Here is a 21,474-nt window from a genome sequence, read left to right as displayed (position 1 = left end):
GCTCTTGCAGTGTGTCAAACAGTGATTCAATTTAGGGCAATTGTCTTAAAAGTGGTTCATTTGTTTCAGAAAGCCTCGGTTTTTCCATCCCTATCTGGAACCCGTCAAGAGTTTACTTAATGTTGGGTGAAAGTTTGGCGAAGCTAACTTAAGCCCGACTTCATCCCGTTTACTTGTAGCGTTAGCCGCTAGCGTTAGCAGCTAGCGTTAGCCTACCGGGCTTCTGTTTGATTGGCTTCCTGAAAACCATGTGACTACAAACGTAAGCACACTGTCTGCTTTCTTAAAGGGGAATGAACATAGCCGAACAACACAGAGTCAAAGCGGGATGAAAAGACTATATTTTCTTCTTTTATTAAATTACCGAATTTACCGACATGGTCAAAATTACGTCGGTCATCGTGAATAATTTCGGTAACGGTAAATTTTCGGTTTACCGCCCTGCTCTATGCTATAGTACTCCTTGTGAGGAAGAATTTAAGATGTTCTATTTATGCCATGGACAAAGAAAATACCTTTACTGGTCATGACTCAAGTGCAATGAAATTTCCTTCCATGCTTAGCCTGATTTAGTTATTTACGACATAAATAACAATAATGCATTTTATTTCAAACCATCTTTCTCAACACCCAAGGTCACTGTACAAGTACAAAAAAATAAAAGTTGACACATTTAAAGACATAGCAAAAGCAAAATCATGTAACAGAAAATTAAAAAGGCATAGCATGGAGCAGAATAGAGGTCAAGATGGGTATAATTTGACTTGGTGGCTTTTCAGTTTGGATTTGAAGAGTGTGAGAGAAGTTACATATATCAGGCGGCAGATCACACAAATCACATCACATATTACATGATCGGCTGCCAGATCGCTATGCAAACGCTCCAGAGAGCGTGTGATCGTTCACTCCCTTTCAAGGGGGGATATTAAGAGAAGAAAAAAAAACTTTAATTTGTCAATTCTACCTGGTCAAAATTTATCTGTTAAAAGAAGATGTTCTGTTTGTGTCTGCTCAGTGAAACAAAAAGTGACTTTTTTTTTCTCCTCAATAGGATGATACATACACAGAAAGTTACATCAGCACAATTGGTGTGGACTTCAAAATACGGACCATTGAATTAGATGGAAAAACCATTAAGCTTCAGATTGTAAGTAATGCACAATTTGTTCATTAAAATAATGCCACATCAACAACCAATGTCTAAAAACAAGCTTATGTGTTACTTAAGCTAAATGCCTGTGTGCAAAAATGTTTTAAGGCTGGTTTAAACATTTCTACTGAGGTGGCAATTCTTATTTCCATAAGTAAGTCATTCCATAGTTTTAGTTAGAACCTCCATTAATATAATGTTGTTTGGTGAACTTGGAACCTTTACGGTGTCATCACTAGTGATGGGAATTGATAGGATTTTTACGATTCCGATTCCATTATCGACATTGCGTAACAATTTGATTTTGTTGTCCATTCTCTTATCGATTCTAATTTTGGTGGAAAAAGAACAAACATTTTGATTGACATCTAGTTTGTTTAATTAGAAGTCACACACTCACAACGAGGTCAAAAGAGGCCCAAAGCCTCGATGTTAACTGTGGCAATATGTAACTGCGGCAAATAGACAAGAATGTGTAACATTTTACTGAAACATTTTTCAAATAAAAATATCCTTTTTAAAAGGACATATGAGCTGAAAGCAGAGTATCTCTTTTGTTGTCCCAAATATTAACAAGTTTATAAATAGATTGGTGGAATTACATAAGGACGGTTGGATCTCATACAATATCAGAGGAATTTTAGCACAATCCTATGTTAACTTGGATTTGTTCACTTCCTAGACATAAGTTGGGGTACTCTATGGAAAGGCCTTTTGATACTGAGTAGAATAAAAGTGGTTTGGGACCATCCTATCTCAAATTACGGGCAAAAAAAAACGCTGATTGGCTGTAGTCGTCAGGTGCATTGTGGAAAGTAATTACACAACACAAAAATACCACCATTGAATGCGGAGGTATATACTTTTTTGTGAAATCAGTAGTCTGATTGGCCCTAAGACCCACCAAGTTCAAATTCCGAACCCCCCCCCCCCCCCCTCCCCCGATTGGTGGACTACCGACCGAAATGTGTATTAAAATTGCTAAGAAAATCGTTTAGGATTATTTTAGATGCATTTATGTTATATTTTTCTTATAGCGTATTCGACGAGGAATACGATAGACCTATTAAAAGACTTTTTGGGAAAAATCACTATTTCTTTTAGTAGTCTCATGAATAATGACTTGGCCTGTGAAAATTAATGATAATACACTTGGTGAAGATTTTCATTATTATACTTGGTGAGTGGCCCCACTAAGAATAAACACATAGTCTTGTTTGCTGAGCCGAGTATGTAAACATAAAGTTATTTAATTTGTGCAGTTGGAATCTATAAGAGAATTGGTAGATAAACTGTCAAATGATACCATAGAATGGGAGCGCCCGGAACCGGTTCCCGATTCCCATCCCTAATCATCACCACACAGTAAGGAGAGGGAGATTGTTTATCAACCAACAACTAATCCAAACTTAATATTTTTTTCACCTTTCACAGTGGGATACAGCAGGTCAAGAAAGGTTTCGTACGATCACTTCAAGTTACTACCGAGGTGCTCATGGTATCATCGTTGTGTATGATGTCACAGATCAGGTAAGTGTGACACCACAGCATTTCCTGATTTGCAACTCTCAGCTTATTGAATATGATTGAACAATCTAATACAGGGGTGTCAAACGTATGGCCAGTGGGCTGGTAACAACCCCGCCAGACAGCCCAATCCAGCTCGGGTTTGTTCAAACATGTTTTAGTTCATTTTTACATTACATACAGAATTGCATGCTTTTAACATGAGTGTCGTAAAACCGGAAGTGAGGCATGCCGGACTTGCGGACTACTATTATTAAACAAGCTTTATGTGTATGTATGTAACCTTTATTTGTAAAATCAATTGAGAACAGCTTCAGATTTACAATGATGACTTGAGGCTTAAAGGGTTACTTCGGTCTGCCACCGAAACCACCGAACGCAGCACTTCTTTTTATGATTATACACACTCAACAAGAACAGTAAATTATTTTCAAATAATTAAACTTACCTGGATGTCACGATGAGATTTGAGAAATTTTAAGAGGACGCTCGCCATGCTAAAGCAATGTTAACGCGAATGCAGTGTGTAAGGATCACTCAGTAAACGCCCTAAAAGTCTAAAACCACGTTGCATATTCTGTCATGCAAGTTAAAAAAAAAAAATCTTGTATCATGTAGCAGCCTGCCTACTGTCAGTCGGTGGCGGCCACAGTTGCCGACACGGATGCATGATAAAAATCTTTTTAGCAGATGTTGTAAAAAAAAGTCCATATATCAGCCCCATATATCGATCGGTCGATATATTGGTTGACCTCTATACCGTAAACATTTTACACAATTCAGAAAAGTCATATGCTATTGTGTACTGAGGTGCATACTCACATTGTCCTCTGTTTGATATCACAGGAATCCTTCAACAATGTTAAACAATGGCTACAAGAGATTGACCGCTATGCCAGTGAAAATGTCAACAAGTTGTTGGTCGGCAACAAGTGCGACCTGACGACAAAGAAAGTAGTGGATTACACAACAGCAAAGGTAAGGCAACAACTGTGTTTGCTTTACAGTGCATCTAGAAATTCTTTTTAATTTTACTTTTAAACAGAACATCTTACTGCCATATTTATTAAAACAACAGAAGTTATTTCAAAGAACGTCATGTTTTTAGCATGTTTCGAACTATGCTTCTTACACATTAACGCAATTTCTCAAGAGAAATGAACTGCGCATGTGTAAGCATTACACACAGTAGTCTCTCGTTTTTTGCAGGGGTTGCATTCTAGATTGCATTATGCATAATCACAATTAGGGGTGTGACAACAAGGGTGGACTGGCATATAAGGATACTGGGGATTTCTTCGGTGGGCCGGTGGTCAAATGAGCGGACCCTAAAAGTAGCGCACCCGCATAATCCAAGCATTATGCAGCGAGCAGCAAGGTAGTTAACCTACGTGTGCTCGCATTGTTCCCAACTCTTAAAAGCACTCTGAACTAGAGTTGAAACGAATACTCGAGCAACTCTACTTTAAAATCTGATCCGAATTATTATATTATATTATAATTTTATTATTAATTTTGCCGGCTTTAAGCATCACCTTTTGCCCGGACTACTTTTAATGCGGGACAATCGGAAATAAAGACATTGATTGAATATTGGATTAAATGTCTTTTTTTCTCATGTATATTTATAATTGCTCTTTACCTAAAAAAAATGTTTTATCCGATTACTCGATTTATCGATAGAATTTTCAGTCGATTACTCGATTACTAAAATATTCGATAGCCTGCAGCCCTACTCTGAACATTTGAAAATATCTGCTGCCATCATTGTCATCATTTAAAAATGAAATGAAGTCGCCTGATCTTGAAACCTCTCCATCTACATGTGCGTTACCTGCGCCGTCACGTCAGTACAGTATTATGCGATTCCCCTGAGCAACGGGTCGTTTTAATAGATGGTAGGTTACAGTTCTCATTTTTGTGGCAGTGTAAATCCACAAATCTGAATAGGTACTGGCTAAGGTTGATGAATATTAGTAGTGGACCTCTCTGACAACTCCTATACTTAAAACTGTGTTTATATTGTACCAATATTTGGAAAAATACATAAAAGTCCTGCATGTAAACTTAAATCAGGTTATAGTTCTCAATTATGTGGTACTGTAAATCCACAATTTTGAATAAATTCTGGCCAAGGGTGGTGAATATTAGTAGTTGACCTCTCTGACTACTCCCATACTCAAACCTATCCATTTTTAATGTACAAGTACAGTGGTACTTCTGCATTAGAGCTGGGCGATATGGCCTTAAGCACGTATCACGGTAAATTGAGCAGATTTACCTCAATAACGAAAAATGACGATAAATTCGCCCAAGCGCACTGTTATATAATTTGAAAATCTGAATCCATGCATGAAATACAGATTAACTGTTTCTCGTTGATTTATTTACCAGCTTTCAATTTAATATATTCAACAATTGTACATGAAGTCTAAACATTAAGTGTACAAAAAAGATTGTAAACAATAAGAATTAAAGTATGAACATGTATAACAGCTTGTATGGCTTGAACAATGTACATTCTCAAAATCAATATACCTGTGCAAACATGTCATTGTAACACAAATGACTAACAGTTTGAACAGTACACTTCAAAAAGACAACTTAATGTTAATGGCTGCTGTGATATAATTACTCAACACAAGCGTTTACTTCAAGGTTTCAGGTTTTTTTTTTCCCCAGTGCATTTTTTTAATGCATGCAAGCACACATGAACCCCCACACAGACACACACACATTAAAGCTATATATTGATCTTCTGCAAATGGAACATTTAAGATTTTATGATGGCAGTAATGACACAGAATTTAACATAGAACTTGACATAGAATGAACATAGCCGAACAACACAGAGTCAAAGCAGGATGAAAAGACTTTATTTTCTTGTTTTATTAAATTACCGAATTTACCGACATGGTCAAAATTACGTCGGTCATCGTGAAGAATTTCGGTCACGGTAAATTTTCGGTTTACCGCCCTGCTCTACTTTACATACAGAGTTAATTCGTTCCAGGACCTTGTTTGTAAGTTGAAATGGTCGTATGTCGAGCAGGATTTTCCTATAAGAATATATTATAATTCCATTAATTCGTTCAACAGCCCGAAAACCTACACTAAATCCTTAATAAATACAGCTGGTACCATTACAAATGGCAATTACACATAGCAAAACAAATGAATAATAAATAAAAATCGGAATAACATAATACTAATAATTCCTGTAGTAATGTATTGAATCGGGTTTTAATGTAGCGGACGTGTTTTGCGTGCTGTACCTGAACCCACCGCGTGACTGACGTCACAGAGTAAGAAAGGTTGTTGTCGTTAACTGGAGCAGACAGTAGGCGTGTTGTATTGCACAAATTCTGAAATACATCGCCCGAAAGCGCCGCGGTTCGCGGGGACGGGGCCCCCTAGCAAGACTGGGGCTTTAAGGCTGGCTCCCCACTGCGGCCGGCTGCCGAGAGTCAGCCCTCACCTTCATTGCGCCTTGGGGTTTTGTTGCTGGGAGAACCCTCCTGGAAAGCGTCACCTTTTTCCTTTCACCACTTGCACTAACCTTTTTGGAACCTGTGTTGATTTCTCTTACAAGAAAATCCACCGTGCGCCTGTCTGCGGCGCTGTCACCTCGTCGTATTTCGAGCATGTCGTCAGGTGTAGAAACAAATTGCGTGTCAAATTTTACATCGGATGTCGAAAAGATCGTGTGTCGAAGCGATCATTTCGAGGTACCACTGTATATTGCAAATTTGAATTAAAAGTCCTACATGTGGCCTTTGATCTGGTTACAGTTCTCGTTTTTGTGGAGCTGTAAATCCACAGTACTGAATAAGTTAGGGCCAAGATTGGGGAATATTAGCTGTAGACCTATCTGTGATTCTGGCTGGATTGCTTCCAACACCGTCCATGAAGTGGACTGGTCTGTCAAAGACTCCTGGGCCACTCCAATGTGTGTGACAATATTTTGAAAAGGGGATATATCTAGATACTATGTAGCCCAAAACGTTACCGATAAGCTCCCACCAGGAAAAGATAAATTGTTTTAAAAAGGTGTCATTGTTTACAAAAAAAAGGAACCAACAGTTGCTACCAAAATTTTCCATTAGAATAGTGTCTACGTTAGCTCACCGGCTGCCACTGACGCTAGACATCCAGTTCATTTTGACTGGATTGGGTGTCTAGTGCAGCGAATGGCACTGAAATTTTTTCATGAATTCAACCTTTCCCTTGTTGTGTTTAGGAGTTCGCTGACTCTCTGGGTATCCCCTTCTTGGAAACTAGTGCCAAGAATGCCACCAACGTGGAGCAGGCCTTTATGACCATGGCTGCAGAAATCAAAAAGAGAATGGGCCCTGGGGCCGCCGCTGGCGGCGGCGACAAGCCTAACATGAAGCTGACCCCTGGCACTACCGTCAAGCCCTCATCGGGAGGCTGCTGCTGAAAGCAAAACTTGCCCTCTACTCTCCAGGCCTGTATGCCTGGCTGCCATCTTCCTCAAAACTCTACCGCAATCTGACAGGGTAGGGACGACATGAGTCACATGTGTATGTGAGAACAAGATGAAGTTGCCTGTATTTGTACAATAATGTAGCACACTACCAAAAACAAGTAACGCATTCATCTTGCCACCCTGTCCTGGTATCGATGACAAATTGTCCAAAAAAATGATTATTTTATCTGACCCAGACAACCCTAACAAATTTTGTCTCAGTTGACTGAGACTGTTTAATTTGAGACTCATGAGACAATTGTGTGTTTGTGTGTTAGTATGTCCGTGCGTGAGCATTACAGCATTCCATTTTGGGTTTGGTAACTTAATCTGCTCCATGAAGGCTTTTTTTGTCTGTATACCCCCCTTATCTCTTGTTCTGGCATTTTTTTTTTTTTTTTTTTTTTTTAAAGTAATTCTGTTTCTTGTTTTGTTTGTCTGCATACAAAGTTTTTGTTCCATTTTATTCAACTACCACAGTCTGACGTCTCACAATTCCAGCATCTCAACATTAGTACTGAGTGTACGTATATGTCAATACGTGTGTATAAATATGTATATATACATATGTGTATATATGTATATACATATTTATGTATGCGGGTGTGTCTTTCTCAACTTGGTTCCTTTTAACAGGGGTGTTGGGAAATTTAGAGAGTATTGCACATTATCTAGTTGTAGTTGGAGTAGTAACAGAAAACAAGACCTGAGATTTTTGACTGAGAACACTCAAATGCATCACTCTCGGAGAGGACCTCAGCCCTTCCGCCATCTCACTGAGGTTGACGGGATATTTTTATTTTCTATACACACACTTGATGTGTCAGATCTCATGTCTGTTCCGTAGTCCTTGTTGCATTCTTAGGATTCTCTACTCAACACGTAATACATAAACCGAAAATAAATACTGTACTCCCAGGCTGTGTAAAATGAAAAGATGTGTGTGATTCTTACTGCGATGCATTTAAGACCACATACAGTAATTTATTCTACATTTGGGTGGATTTGACAGTTTACATTTGTTTTAAACTGTTGTGTATTGTGGTAATCTAAGTGCAGAAATGCATATAAATGCAATGTAATCGTTTTCATAATAAAGGCAACTGGATTCAGTTTGAAAAGCACTCTGGGAATACGAGTGTAATACTTTAATAAAGGTGATGAAACTTTTTTCGTATGGTTAATGAAGATCCTATTCAGTGAACGCACCAAAAGCTCTGCAGAGTTGAGTCAAAGTAAATGTTTATTTTGGTGCACATCTTTTAGAAGGAACATAAAGTGCCAAAATGTGTAAACTTCAGAAATCAGTCATTAAAACCAACAAAACATGTGAAAATAACTTGTTGCAATAGAATACCGTACTTTCAGATAATGCAGTTCTGATATTTCTTCATGAGGCATCTGGAAAGCTCAAAGCAATTCACTTTTTGCACATGAAAAAAACTTGAAATTGGTCACATATTAAGAACACTTGACAACTGGATCACAAACTGACCCACTTCTTATTCTCATGTTACAAGTTTTGTATCCCGTTTCACAAAACTACGGCAAAGACGAACATAACAACAATGATTTAGAAAAAAAAGGACAGCCTGACAGGCAGCAATTCTGTGAAAACTAAAGAAAATGGATGGAAATAGCCACATTTGCTGAGTGAAAGCCTTCATGGCTGTGGGGCCACTGTTCTCCAACATGTCCTCCTGAACTGGATAGCTGGGTGGGATTGGGTTGAGTTTTGATGGATCAGATCGAGGACAAAAAGTGATCCGTGAGCTTTTCCATAGCTTTCGACTGCCTCTCAATTAAAAGCAGTGTGTTTCCTAATACTGAAGGGAAAGGGAACATGAGTGAATCTGCACTCTTGTTGCCTTTTCATTCACCAAAGAGGAGATATAACCTTACATGGAGATGCGCTGTCCATGCAGCTTAGCAGCAGCTCACCCGTTTGCAGAACACGGGAGGTCAGATGCTGTTGACTCCTCACCTCTTGTTGAAATCTCTAAGAACAAAACCCACACTAAATAGTGTCAAGCTGATACTTCCAGTTTGCAAGGAGCAATATGTAAGATTGGTGGCGTTAAATAGTACTGCAACCAGAACAACATCCCCTTCCTTCCCCTTTGGGCTGCCAGATAAGGGCTTCGCAATGGAAAATCAAACTGGATTATCACATAATTTAAACCAGAAACTAGAAAGCAATTCTGGTGAAATTGTGTGGGTTGTTTTGCCTTCATGGTCGAAAAACGAAGTGCAAGAGTGCGCAGTTAGTTAGGGCTGCAACTATTGATCAGTTAGTTCGAATGATCGAGTAATCGGATTATGAACATTTAATGCATTGCAGAGTAAATTTTAGCAGATGTAAAACAAACATGTTTATCCCTGCAATAACATTTGTTTTGGCTAGCTAAAATTCCACTTTAAAAGAGCATTAAATGCAAATACAAAATAAAATTCCTGAGTGGTTCTTCAAACTATGCAGGATTGCACTTTCATTTCACAAGAGCAATAAATCCATTTAAAACAAAATCAAAATACCTGAACTTAGCCTAAAATGGTATATAAAAAAATAATAAAATAAATGAGGATCTACGTACAGTACAACAAAAGAACGATTAGCTAACTTGTATATCAAAAGTTCACTAGTTAAATGCTACAAAATGCTAACATTTTACAGAGCTCTTAACAAATCAAACACATATTTCAACAAAAAAACTGCTAAGTATACCGTATTGGCCCAGATATAAAACTGTGTTTTTTGCATTAAAATAAGACTAAAAAACAGGGGGTCGTCTTATATTCGCGGTCTAAACATTATACCCATTCACGCTAGATATCACTGAAGCGATGTTCTGTCATGACAGATCTCAGCTACTCTCAAGTTTAACCAGTTTGTATTATTTTATTGCAATGTTTTTCCTTATTCAGATTTGTTTCAAGACTACAGTTACAGTTAGACTTCACTTTGATGTTTAATGCAGTTATTGCAATTTTGTTTTATCACAATAGATTGGTTTATTTACATTTCAAAAACCAGAAGCCATTCATTTACGAATGTGATTGCACTTTAGTTTACATATTTAAATGTTCAGATATTAAGATTGGAATGAGGCAAAATAACATGCTTTTTCTCTTAAATATATTATAATCATTTGTTTCAGATGTACTGTAATTATTTTCTGTATAAAAATTAATTTGGTGTTCAAAAGTCTTTTTTTCAAACTTGAGTCTTGAAAAAGAGGGGGTTGTCTTATCAGGGCCGACTTATATTCGGGCCAATACGGTACTTCTAAATAACATATGCATAAACAAACATTAGCTCAAACAAAAACATACCATATGTTGTCTTAACAGGACGCAGCTGAACTCAGCCATGTTAAACGTGTTATGGCATATTCGCTGTTACCACTAGAGGGCAGTATATCCATCCAAATCAATAGAACTAAATGCAAACACTTTCAAAACAAACCATTACAACGCCACTCTAAAGGCATCATCGAAGCAGCAAAATTTGATACAAAGCTTTTTTCTAATCGAATTACACAAGTTAATTGATTAAACGTTGCAGTACTACTGCAAGTAACCATAGCTGAGTACAATTAAGTACACATTCTTGTAGTATAAGTAAATTTACTTGTAGTACAAGTGCACAACGTATATGGATATCCTTGTCTCATTTCTGCAACCTTAGTTTCCGAAGCCTACAAAGCTGTGGCTAGACAAAGAACTCGGCTCGTAATTCGCTGATTGGTGGAGGGCGGGACACCCGTTGTATAAGCAGAATCAAAACAATAACCGTTGAGAACTGTGTTAGAAAATTTTCCAAAAAAACATGTTTCTTTCATGTCTATTTAAATATTAAGGCTATTTAATGAATAATTGAAGTGTTATCAATAAATATGTCATCTTACATATTGCTCCTTTAAATCATTGACATTGTGTAAGATACCTGATACTCAGCAAGTGAGCTTTTTAGGTTGTCGTTATCTGGAGTGGGTCTAGCAAATGTGTCCATCTTGTCAGAAACCTCGTAGAGCCAGGAGATGTACTGCTTCAAAAGTGAACAAAACATCTGAAACACAGAGTTTAATTATAACACTTTTCAACATTGTCATTCTCTGCTGCAAGCTTTCTACGTTTGCCTGATGATATGAACTGATTCTTTGGTCGCTGCTTTCAAATCAGTTTTTTTCTGTGCGCTTTAGTGTTCATGTAATCGGCATTTTACACAGCGTCTTCATATACTTTCACCCACTACCAGTTGAACTTTTCAGTCCTTTACATAGTTATATACATCGGTCCTTTCCTATGCCCTTTTTGACCTGATCATGTTGATCAAGTAAACCAGTTGATAATTACCCCTATAATTGCTTTTATTGTCAATATTGTTCTTATAATTATGTGTGTTGTTTTTTTAAATACACCAAGTGCATTGGGAACGCCGCACATTTTCTTGGAAATAAAGGGTAACTTTTTTCCTTTACAGTTCAAACATTTACTGTACACAATGAAACATGCTTGAGATTGCTTGTTTGTCAAGTATTCCTGCCCTGAACAACATTCCACACTTTCTCTGCACTCCTTGGTTACGCCCAAGCAACAGTATGCATGGTTTATCAAGTGGAGGCATGGGCCGAAACCCGGGTTGAAGGTATATCGAAAAAATAAAGTCAAGGTATCAGACACAGCTGGAAGTCACCATAATGTTAGTGGTATTTTTGGAGTCTGCACTTACAGCTTGCAATATGACAAGCCACTTGTAAACTAGGCTCAACATGCGGTCTCTTCAAAGTTAACAGTAGTGTTGCAGCAAAGCAGAGAGAGGTGGGGCTTGTTGCACTTTTACAGACTCATGAGTACTATTACTATTAGGGGTGTGCCATCTTAGCCACCCCACGATTCGATTCGATTACGATTCAGGGTGCTACGATTCGATTTATGAACGATGATCACGGTTATCGCGATGATCCCGATTGTCAATGCATAGTATATTACTGATTAATGAAGTAGCCCAAAAAATGTATGTCCATAATTTATTTAAAATATTCTTATGATTCAACAGGAACGATGGAAACATGCCCATACAACAAAAACCTGCCCTTAACCTGCTTTTTTTATTTATTTATTTTTTACAAGATACCATTTTAACCATTTTAGTACTTATTTCTCTCAACAATACCGTAAAATTTACACTGGTGGAATGAATTCCACATTTTCTGGACACACAGTGTCTTTAGATATAAGACGTCTTTTAACCAATGTACTTTGTTTTCACAGTGTTACCTCCCTTGTGTAACTCTTGGAGTGACAGGTGGAAATCACAACTGCTCTTGATCACTTTTAACTTGTGGCGTTTATTGCCGAGCACATAAAAAAGTCCGGCAGCCTCCAACATCGCCACACACACACACACACACACACACGCACACACACACACACACACACACACACTCATTTCAGCGTGCGCACTTTCTTCTCTCCCTGCCCGCCCACGTGCACACACGCCTGTCGGCTCCTAGGCAGCCCTTGCAACAACAGATTTCTGTACTATTTCACATTTTTGTTGTGTTACCGCTGTACTTAATCATAGTTTTACAAGTTCTGCATATGAAATACACGTTAGCCAAATAGAGCGCACAGAAAACAAACTGGCGAGCGCAGGGGTTGAGAGATTGAGCGAGAGCGGAAGGAAGGAATTGAGTGGGTAAAACTAACATGCAATTTATTATTGCTTGCTTTACATATATATTTTTGCTCGAAATCTATCATTGCTCGCTCAGAATGGTGGCACAAATACAGTATAACACTAAGCATGTGCCGGTATGATATTCTGAAGGTATAACCTTAGGCCAATATATCACAGTATTACGGGATTGCAATTACAGCTCTAAAATGTCTTACTTTGAGAGATCTGGGTTTTAAAAACAACAAACAAAAAAACTTTTCCATTGAACAGGATTTTTATTTTTCAAAACATTAGCAAATTGGAGCAAGTATAATGTTTACATTAAATAAATAAAAAAATAACTGAAATATTCTATATATTTACAATAATTATTATAAATAATTATTATATCATTATAAATAATAATTAAAATAAATGCAGTCCTTTAGGTGAGCCTAAATCCACAGCTCAACACTATTACCATCAGAACAAAAATAACTGAATTATTTTCCATAAAAAGCACGTGTTTATGACTTGTATCAGGTTTACGTTATACACACACAATCTTTTTCAACACAGTTGCCAGAGAGGAAAAAAACATGTTTTACCACCGCTAGACACACTAAACACACAGGAGTTAACTCTCGTAGCTGGTGGGAAAGGTTTGTGACAGTGTTTACTAACCTCTAATTTTGTATAAATGGGAAGTCATATTAGACGTATTGCCTCCTCGGCAGCCACCCTCCGCAAACATGTTTTACATGTCGGTTGGCCCTCCTCTAAGCCGCGGCCGTCTGTAACTTTTCTGTAGCCGAAGTGTTCCCATACTAGCGATTTCGTTTTCTTCGATGGGGGAAAAGTTCAGGAGTTTCACCTCCTCTAGCCATCGTGTACCACAGCTGACACACTGAGACTGAGCAACAGCAAGCGAGGGATTTCTCCAGTAATTTTTGGGACATGAAAAATAGCTAATACCTTAGGGACGGTATGATGGAAAATTTTTGCGGTTTTGAAACCTTGAGGTTTTCATACCACAGCATACCTTGAAACCGGTAATTGGCACATGCCTATATAACACCATAACTGTGCGCGATCAACAGGAGAAATAGCGTCGCCGCTGCCACAGCCTGTTCTAGTATAGTCCACAGCGAGGCGGAGAACGGGAACAGTATGGCGCTAGAATAGGCTGCCACAGCCTGTTCTAGCTCCTGCTGCAAGGCACCATTTCAAATATATTTATAAAAATTTAGGTTATGCAAAAGTATGAATATGTTAATGGAAAATTAGTTCAGCAGATGTCAACGTCCCCTTGTGTGCTTAGAAATAGTCATGTTGGCTAATAGTTAAAGACACAAGAACCGAAGCAAGGCCACTAGAAGTGGTCTCTACTTACATGTATATGTTGCGTCAGAGAGTCGTTTTGCTGGTTGTCCACAAGGTTGAGCTTCTGGCTATTAATTAGGTGGAGACCATCAAGCTGCTCCACCAAGGTCTCAACCTCCTTGAGACTGCTGTCAATCAATCCTCCACCAACAGATTCTTGCCATGGAGTGGAACGTCTCCTTATTGCCTCGGATTTTACATTATCATCTGATGATGAACAAGAGATTGTATTCACTTCAAAATAAATAAGATGTATTTGTACTCCAAACCCAACACGACATACTTGGCTACAATTGATCTTTCGCAAACTCCGCCTCCTAAACGGCCATCGACCGATTATACATCCTGGAGACCGTTGTTATGTGAGCAGGATCTGAAAACTCTCAGATGGGCCATTGTTTAATTGATTGATTTGGTGGTATTGAGATCGTCAACTGCTATAAAACTTTACGGAAGAAGACAAAAAAGGATCAAAAATCTGTGGACGTCCAAAATTGTGAAATGATGTGCTTATGGAATATTTAAATCATGGAATATTTAAATCAGACACGAGCTAACCTAGTAATCAGTACGAATGTTTTTTTTCTTTCCCAAAGCTAAAAAAAAAACAATAGGAATCCAATGGATTAAACAGTGTGGACATATGGTGTCACTCCCAGCTAAATGTCTCCAAAACAAACAAGAATACAGACGTTTTCTCTTAAGGTAAGATTAAACTAATGCCAGAAGCTAACTAGCGAGCGGTCTTGCCTAATTTGCACGTAGAGACAAAAATATTAACAAAACTAGATATCAACGTTGTAGTTACTTTTTTCGAATATTGTATCTTATTGGGTTGTCATCGCTATAACGTCTGAGTCAGTGGTTTTTAACCTGGGTTCAATCAAACCCCAAGGGGTTTGGTGAAGGGAAAGAAACGCAGAGCCCTGTTTTTGTACACTGTTTAAATCTAAGCAAAGTGGCTTTTTAAACCAGGTTTTGGACAGGTTTGCTCCTAATTTACAGGCTTAATCTTTTAACTGCTAGTCCTCGATCTGATGGGAGAAGGAACTGGTTTGCTCAGTGGAAGGTTTACTGGCACTGGGTATGAGGGAATACAACAGACCAATTGGCAGCGTGGTCTCAAATTTTGACCTGTTTATAAAACATGCTGTCCAAAATGAGAAGAATTTTTAACAGGAATTTGCTAAATTATTAGCTTGCTAGCTGGAATTTGATTTGATTTTTGAATTTGATTTCATCTAATACCGAAGGGTTCGGTGAATCCACATGTGAAACTTGTGGAGTTCGCTTTCTTTAGTAAGGTTAAGAACTACTGGTCTGACTATAGCTGTATAGTTACAGTGGGTTTCCCTGGCATTAAACGCAGCATCTGGAAATTTAATGCAATTTTCCATTATATTTAAGAACATTTAAGACCTTAAATATTCGGATTTTAAATTTAGGACATTTTAAGACTTTAAGGGCCCATGGGAACCCTGTAACATTTACGAACTGATAGAGAAACATAGTTCCATAAAATCTTTTTATTATTATTATTATAAGGAGCCTCACTGACATCACCATTTAACTGATGGGAGTAAATGTCAAATTGACCAAAACGTCATTATTTTTCCATCAGTGGGGTGGCAAGCTTATCTTTTAGGGTGGCAGTTGCCCGCGCATGCCACCCTGGTGCATTCACCCATTTTTTATGCAACATTTTGTGAACGGACCAACACTTTAGTATCCCAACTCTTTGCTTTATGTAAGTCTTGAACCTGTATTCTTTTGCCTTGACAGCTTGTTACAATTAAAAAAATATATTTTCAATATCACCTTCAGCTGCGTATTGTAAACCCTTATGCCTCAATCTGGAGGTTTTGCACTGGTATTGCTGCAAAATAAAACACTCCAGTATACGGCTCTTGCTGCTGGAGTCACGAAGCTTGTCGGCTAAGCAACCGTAACGAAGGGGTGGTGGAGCTTTTGCGAAAGGTCAATTACAATAGTAATGTTTACAATAGTTTAATGATGTGAATACCTGGTTCAACAGCACTCCTCTCATTTGTGGTTGTGCATGTGTTTCCATTGTATTTTTGGCCCTCTTTGGCATTTGCATCTTTAGCCTGCTCATTATGGGATATAGTGGGAAGGATAGAGTCCATATGCTGACAAAAAGCTGTGACAGGCTGATTCAGCCTGGCTGTCACCTCCTTTACCTTCAAACACAGATTAAACAGCTCTAGTCATACACCGTAATAATAATAATAAAAAAAATCTTCCATCCATCCATAAAAATCAGCACCATACTTTGTGAAACATAAAATGCCTCAAGCAATTTTAGAAAGTAGAGTGTTACCTCTACTTAAGAACGTCTCTACATACAGAATTTTCAGGTTAAGACACACCTCAAAGGGCAAATATTGCCTCTTGTTAAGAAATAAATTTCAGGATAAGAAAGGGAAAAATACAGTATGGCTGGTACTCGCAGCTCCCAAAGTTGACTGAATGGAATGTACTTATAGCTGCCCTACCATTGGATATTGCCTAGCATTCCTGGCATCCAACTGGCTTGGCCCCTTGTAGAAAACGCGTCTCTACTTACAGAATTTTCAAGTTAAGAAACTACTTCCAGAACCAATTATTTTTGTAAGTAGAGGTACCACTGTAAATGCAAGTTTCTCAACACTGACCTGTCTGGTAAGGAGTTGCACCTCCTCCAGGTGATCAGGTAGTGACCAGAATTCCTTGTCAATGTCCCCGTCTATGTATTTAGACTGAGAAAGAAGACTTGTTGTACGGATAAAAGAGACGGAGGAGAGTTGTTCATATTGAACATCATTGTCAATAATGTCCACATGGTCCAATAACAACTCATTAGACATTGTCCTTGAGAAAAGCACAGATGGGTTCAGGTCCAAGGAATTGCTTTTCGGATTCATACTGTCCCACGCTTTAGTCTCTATTGTGTTGCTTACGTTTGAGTGTAACCAATATGGGCTGGTAGTACAAAGGTTATCTAGTTCTATACCAGAATCCTGTGTGTTCAGGTCTTGTTGTCGGCAAGAGTCTCCCATACTGTCCCACTCGCTGTCTACGTGCCCTGGCCTTAGAGGGTAAGTGTAGTCGAGCAAAGCTTGGTATTCCTGGTTTGGATCCCAGGCTGCGGTCTGCCTATTTGTGGATTTGGGCAAAGATTTTGGAATGACACAGTCCCAATAGTTTGCTTCATAATACGACATGTTTCTTCTTCTTGACTGCCTTGCTGAAGAGTAGATGTTTTGTTTTTTGACCTCTTGTTGGCCTATTTTTGAGTAAGCGAAAGAGCATGGGGTACTGCTAGGATATAGAACAGTGGATGTTAGCTGTGGCCTCACAGAACAGTCTTTTTCCTGGAAATCCAAGACGGAGCTGGAGAGGTCATATTGAAGGGATTTTTTTCTGGTTGAAGTAGGTCCAAAATTTTTTTCTTCATGTTGTAACTCACTGGTGATGTCCGGAGAACCCAGTGGAGAGTTGCACACTTGTAAAGATGCTGACTCACTGGGAGTGAAATTGTAGCTTACCGGATTTTTGTCTAACCTGGTCACTGAATTATTAGTGGGATGCTGACTTTCATTTTTGCTGCTGACACTGACATGAATCTCCTGTAAAACATAAAAATAAAATAAAATCACATTTTAGAATTCCTGGGTTGTGGGCAGTCTTGACAAATGATGATTTGTGATCCCTAAAGCGAATACAATAAATTGGTATACAGCTCAGGGGCAGAACATTTTTCAACAATTGTATATTTTCTTTCTTAGTTCAACTTATTAGTTAACTGTTACACCCCTACTGGATAGTAATCACATACATAAGGTACTTGCCTTCAGTTGATGACAATGCTGGGTCTTCTTTAAAATAGATGGCTGTTCGATAGAGAACAGAGGCTTTCTCATCACATACTGTCTGTCAACCAGATACCTAGAAGTGGGGGCCATGGTAACACTTTTAGGGGGGTGTTCTTTCTCCCATTTGATTTCTCTTTTGTAACTTGCAAAGTCGTCTGCATTCAATCTTATGCTGTGTTTATGACATGTATCTGGAACGTGCACCTTCCATGGCTGGGTGCATTGAGCGGTGTCCATTGGATGAAATGTCACCTATGAAGATTCTGGTAAAGATACAAATGTAATTTTATAAGGTTACATATATAAATACACCACAGTCACCTATCAACATAGCGGCATACAGTGACACACGCTTTAAAACAACGAAAACCACTCGGTTTTGGTTTGACGGGACTTCTTTATCTTTTACTTTAATTTGCGCCAAAATGCGGGGAACAAATGGGACGAAACTGTAGTCAACGTACGTGACCGAACTGTAATAAACCACCTAAATCAAGTGGAATTTTTTTTTTTGCAGGACCTTCCAGAAAACCGGCAACGCGCCTGGCAGAGATATTTTAACACAAACACTACTGTGTATTACGGATCAGCATGTCATCTTACCTATCTGTTTGTCCCTCCCCTCGCCCAACCACTTCCACTTTATGCCTGCAAACCAGGCCCCTTAGAGACCCAGACGGTCACACCCCCAGCACCCCACTAACTTACACTTCTGGCACTTGCCAATACAGTAATCCCTTGCTACTTCACACTTCAAACTTCGCGCCCGCAGTCCATCGTGGATTTCTTTTTCCATTAAAAATAAAAAATAAAAATACAGATGAGCTGTCCCGAGCCAATAGCGCAGTATCACGCTCGCTTCCTCCCTCCCTCTCCCTGATTTTTGTTCATCAGAGAGTGAACTGGAGTTGCTTATTAAAGTAAACGATGATTGACAGACGGTTAAGCTTTGATCTTGCCAGAGATTCAACCTTCAAAGCGGCTCATGCGTCAATCATTGTTTAACTTGTTAAACAGTTGCTGTGGCAACTCATTGTGTGTAAGTGAGCAGCTGGAGCGGATTTGAGTGGACACTCAATGAAGCATTAAATAAGACAAGCATTTTTCTTCTTAACTCTTCACTCCCAGCCATTTTCACCGGAGCAAGGCCCTTCGCTCCCGGTCGTTTTACTGGATTTTGACTGATTTTGCAAGGCCCACAGAAAATTCTGTTTTATTGCAATATAAACATGGAACCCACCAAAGGAAAGATTAGAATCTCTTCTTTCAGCTGAAAAAGTAAGTTCATATCTTTTTCCATTCTTTAGAAATCAGCATTAGAAAATAGCTTAGTTTGAGCAATTTTCCAATTCCTGATGAAAAAAACAGAGAAAATGAGCTTTTTGTAAACGCATATATTTCAAACATAACTTTGACTTTAACACAGCTATTTTTTGCTTTCGTTACATCCCAAATATCTGAATAATGTTTTCCTTTTACAAAATAAAAACAAACATTTTTTAAATCCATCTTTACGAGACAGGCGGCAATGAGGGAAAAGTTTAACCCGCTGTCGCGGCCACCAAACGCCATCTCTGTTAGTTATAAGTGAATGAATTGTCACTTTGCTATCAAAAGCTCAATTTGTCTTGTTGTTTATGTTGTTTTGTAGAAGAAAAACATTATTCAGATGTTTTGGATGTCACAGAAGCAAAAAATAGCTGTGATAAAGTCAAAGTTATGTTTGAAATGTATGCTTTTACAAAAAGCTCAATATCTCGTTTTTTTTTCATCAGAAATTGGAAAATTGCTCAAACTAAGCTATTTTCTAATGCTGATTTCTGAAGAATGGAAAAAGATATGAACCATTTTTTCCTGCTGAGAGAAAAGAGTCTAATGTTTCTTTTGGTGGGTTCCATGTTTATATGGCAAAAGAAAATAATTTTCTGTGGGCCTTGCAAAATCAGTCAAAATCCAGTAAAACGGCCGGGAACCAAGGGGGTTGCTCTTGTGAAAATGGCTGGGAGTGAATGTGTTAAAAATAATTATGTGGGACAGTAACATGTTTAAAACTTATCATAATTATTACATTTAAAGTGCCTAAAAACAAATTATTGAAATATATATACGCATAAATAAAAAAAAAATATTGTTTAAATTATACTTTGGGGAAAACGGTAAAAAAAAACACAAAAAAACATGTCTTACATGCATCTCTTTCTAATGACTGATCCGAATAAATACATTGCACTAAAAATTGTATTTTTTGTGGGGGGGCAATACTTCGCGGTTTTTCACTTATCGTGGCGGGTTCTGTCCCCATTAAACGTGAAAAACGAAGGATCACTGTACACCATTTTGCGCTGCACTGTTTGCACACCTGCGGCGAAGGACATTTCATCTTTTTGTGGTTCCATCCTTGTATGCCCTCTTGTGGCATATTTTGGAACTATCTTCAAAGAAAGTTGGTTGAACAATCTTTTGTTTTGAAGGGACAACATGGCGGCTCTACTGCTAAATTCAAAGCCACTGTTGTTAGTTTAGGTCACTTGTTGATGATTTTAATATTGGGGACTTTTCAAATTAATAACGGATAAGCTTATATTACTTGCATGTGAAATATGAAGTTGCTCTAATGATGTCATATTGCCACGCCTTGCCGTGTTGGCTAGTACATGGACTGTGCCTAAATTTGGTCAAAAGTCAAGTTGTCTATCCCAGCCGCATGCAAACAAAAGTTAGTGAAAAATAAATTACTATTGTAATGTACTCCTGATTTTTTGTCCAAGTGCCTATTCCATTAAGACGAATGCACATTTTCACAGTCATTGATGCTATAGGGCTGCATCTCCGGAAAATGGATTCGGTTGCTGTTAGATATTCAATACATGCACAACTTAAGTTATAAATTGAGATGCAGACGATGCTGAACGAATAAAATGATACCCAATGACATCAACAACAAAAAACATAAAACTAGTGCAGCCTAGAAACTCGACTTCCCCACGAGAAATCAACATTTGGGCTGATGAGTGGATGTATAAAGTATGAAAATACACAAGAAATTAAACATCTGTAATAAAACGCCGTTCCGACTTGTCATTATCTGGCATACAGAAAGGCGTCCATACACAGTACAAGTATGAGGATTGTTTTGTCCCCTAGACGCCGGAGTAGTCAGTCACTAAATGAAAAGTTTGATCATCAAGCCTCCTGGCTAAAGATGAACAAAGAGCTACATAAACCGGTCCAGTCGCTCACCTTTATTAGTACTGTATAGTATCTTTGCTTTAGTTGCCCATTTGTAGAGACTAGCTTTCTCAATATTGCTGCGCTAGCCTTCTTCCCCAAATCGTGTTGTGTTTGAGTCCCGCTTTTACAGTGCTGAATTGTCAACCTTATTGAACAT

At 38.4% G+C, this 21,474-nt stretch overlaps 2 protein-coding genes across 2 annotated transcripts in view; one reads left to right on the top strand and one right to left on the bottom strand.

Annotated features, from left to right (window-relative positions):
• The window catches only part of LOC130922918 (ras-related protein ORAB-1-like), a 15,538-nt gene extending 7,203 nt beyond the window's left edge, over window positions 1-8,335 (top strand). The window contains exons 3-6 of the mRNA XM_057848193.1: window positions 1,052-1,147; window positions 2,585-2,680; window positions 3,524-3,655; window positions 6,918-8,335. Coding sequence (XP_057704176.1) covers window positions 1,052-1,147; window positions 2,585-2,680; window positions 3,524-3,655; window positions 6,918-7,118 — 525 coding nt within the window. The 3' untranslated portion in view covers window positions 7,119-8,335. The remainder of the gene's footprint in view (window positions 1-1,051; window positions 1,148-2,584; window positions 2,681-3,523; window positions 3,656-6,917) is intronic.
• On the bottom strand, window positions 5,935-21,474 carry cep68 (centrosomal protein 68). The gene is made up of 8 exons (XM_057848192.1): window positions 21,327-21,474; window positions 18,063-18,349; window positions 16,887-17,840; window positions 16,235-16,412; window positions 14,222-14,418; window positions 11,113-11,235; window positions 9,069-9,165; window positions 5,935-8,992 (listed from the first exon to the last, which is right to left on the bottom strand). Exons 2-8 carry the CDS (start codon window positions 18,321-18,323, stop codon window positions 8,910-8,912), a joined length of 1,893 nt encoding a protein of 630 aa, XP_057704175.1. The 5' UTR covers window positions 18,324-18,349; window positions 21,327-21,474; the 3' UTR covers window positions 5,935-8,909.

This window comes from Corythoichthys intestinalis, chromosome 10, assembly GCF_030265065.1.
Source record: "Corythoichthys intestinalis isolate RoL2023-P3 chromosome 10, ASM3026506v1, whole genome shotgun sequence".
In the NCBI taxonomy this organism is placed as follows: domain Eukaryota; kingdom Metazoa; phylum Chordata; class Actinopteri; order Syngnathiformes; family Syngnathidae; genus Corythoichthys; species Corythoichthys intestinalis.
This window is presented reverse-complemented; position numbering and strand designations above follow the sequence as displayed.

What these genes read in the sequence shown, in the direction of transcription:
- cep68 (XM_057848192.1), bottom strand. Translation starts at nt 18,323, where the DNA reads ATGGACACCGCTCAATGCACCCAGCCATGGAAGGTGCACGTTCCAGAT. An exon ending in GAGGAGTGCTGTTGAACCAG is followed by an intron (nt 14,419 to 16,234) that starts GTATTCACATCA and finishes GTTCATCATCAG; the next exon opens with ATGATAATGTAAAATCCGAG. An exon ending in GCTCACTTGCTGAGTATCAG is followed by an intron (nt 9,166 to 11,112) that starts GTATCTTACACA and finishes TTTTGTTCTTAG; the next exon opens with AGATTTCAACAAGAGGTGAG.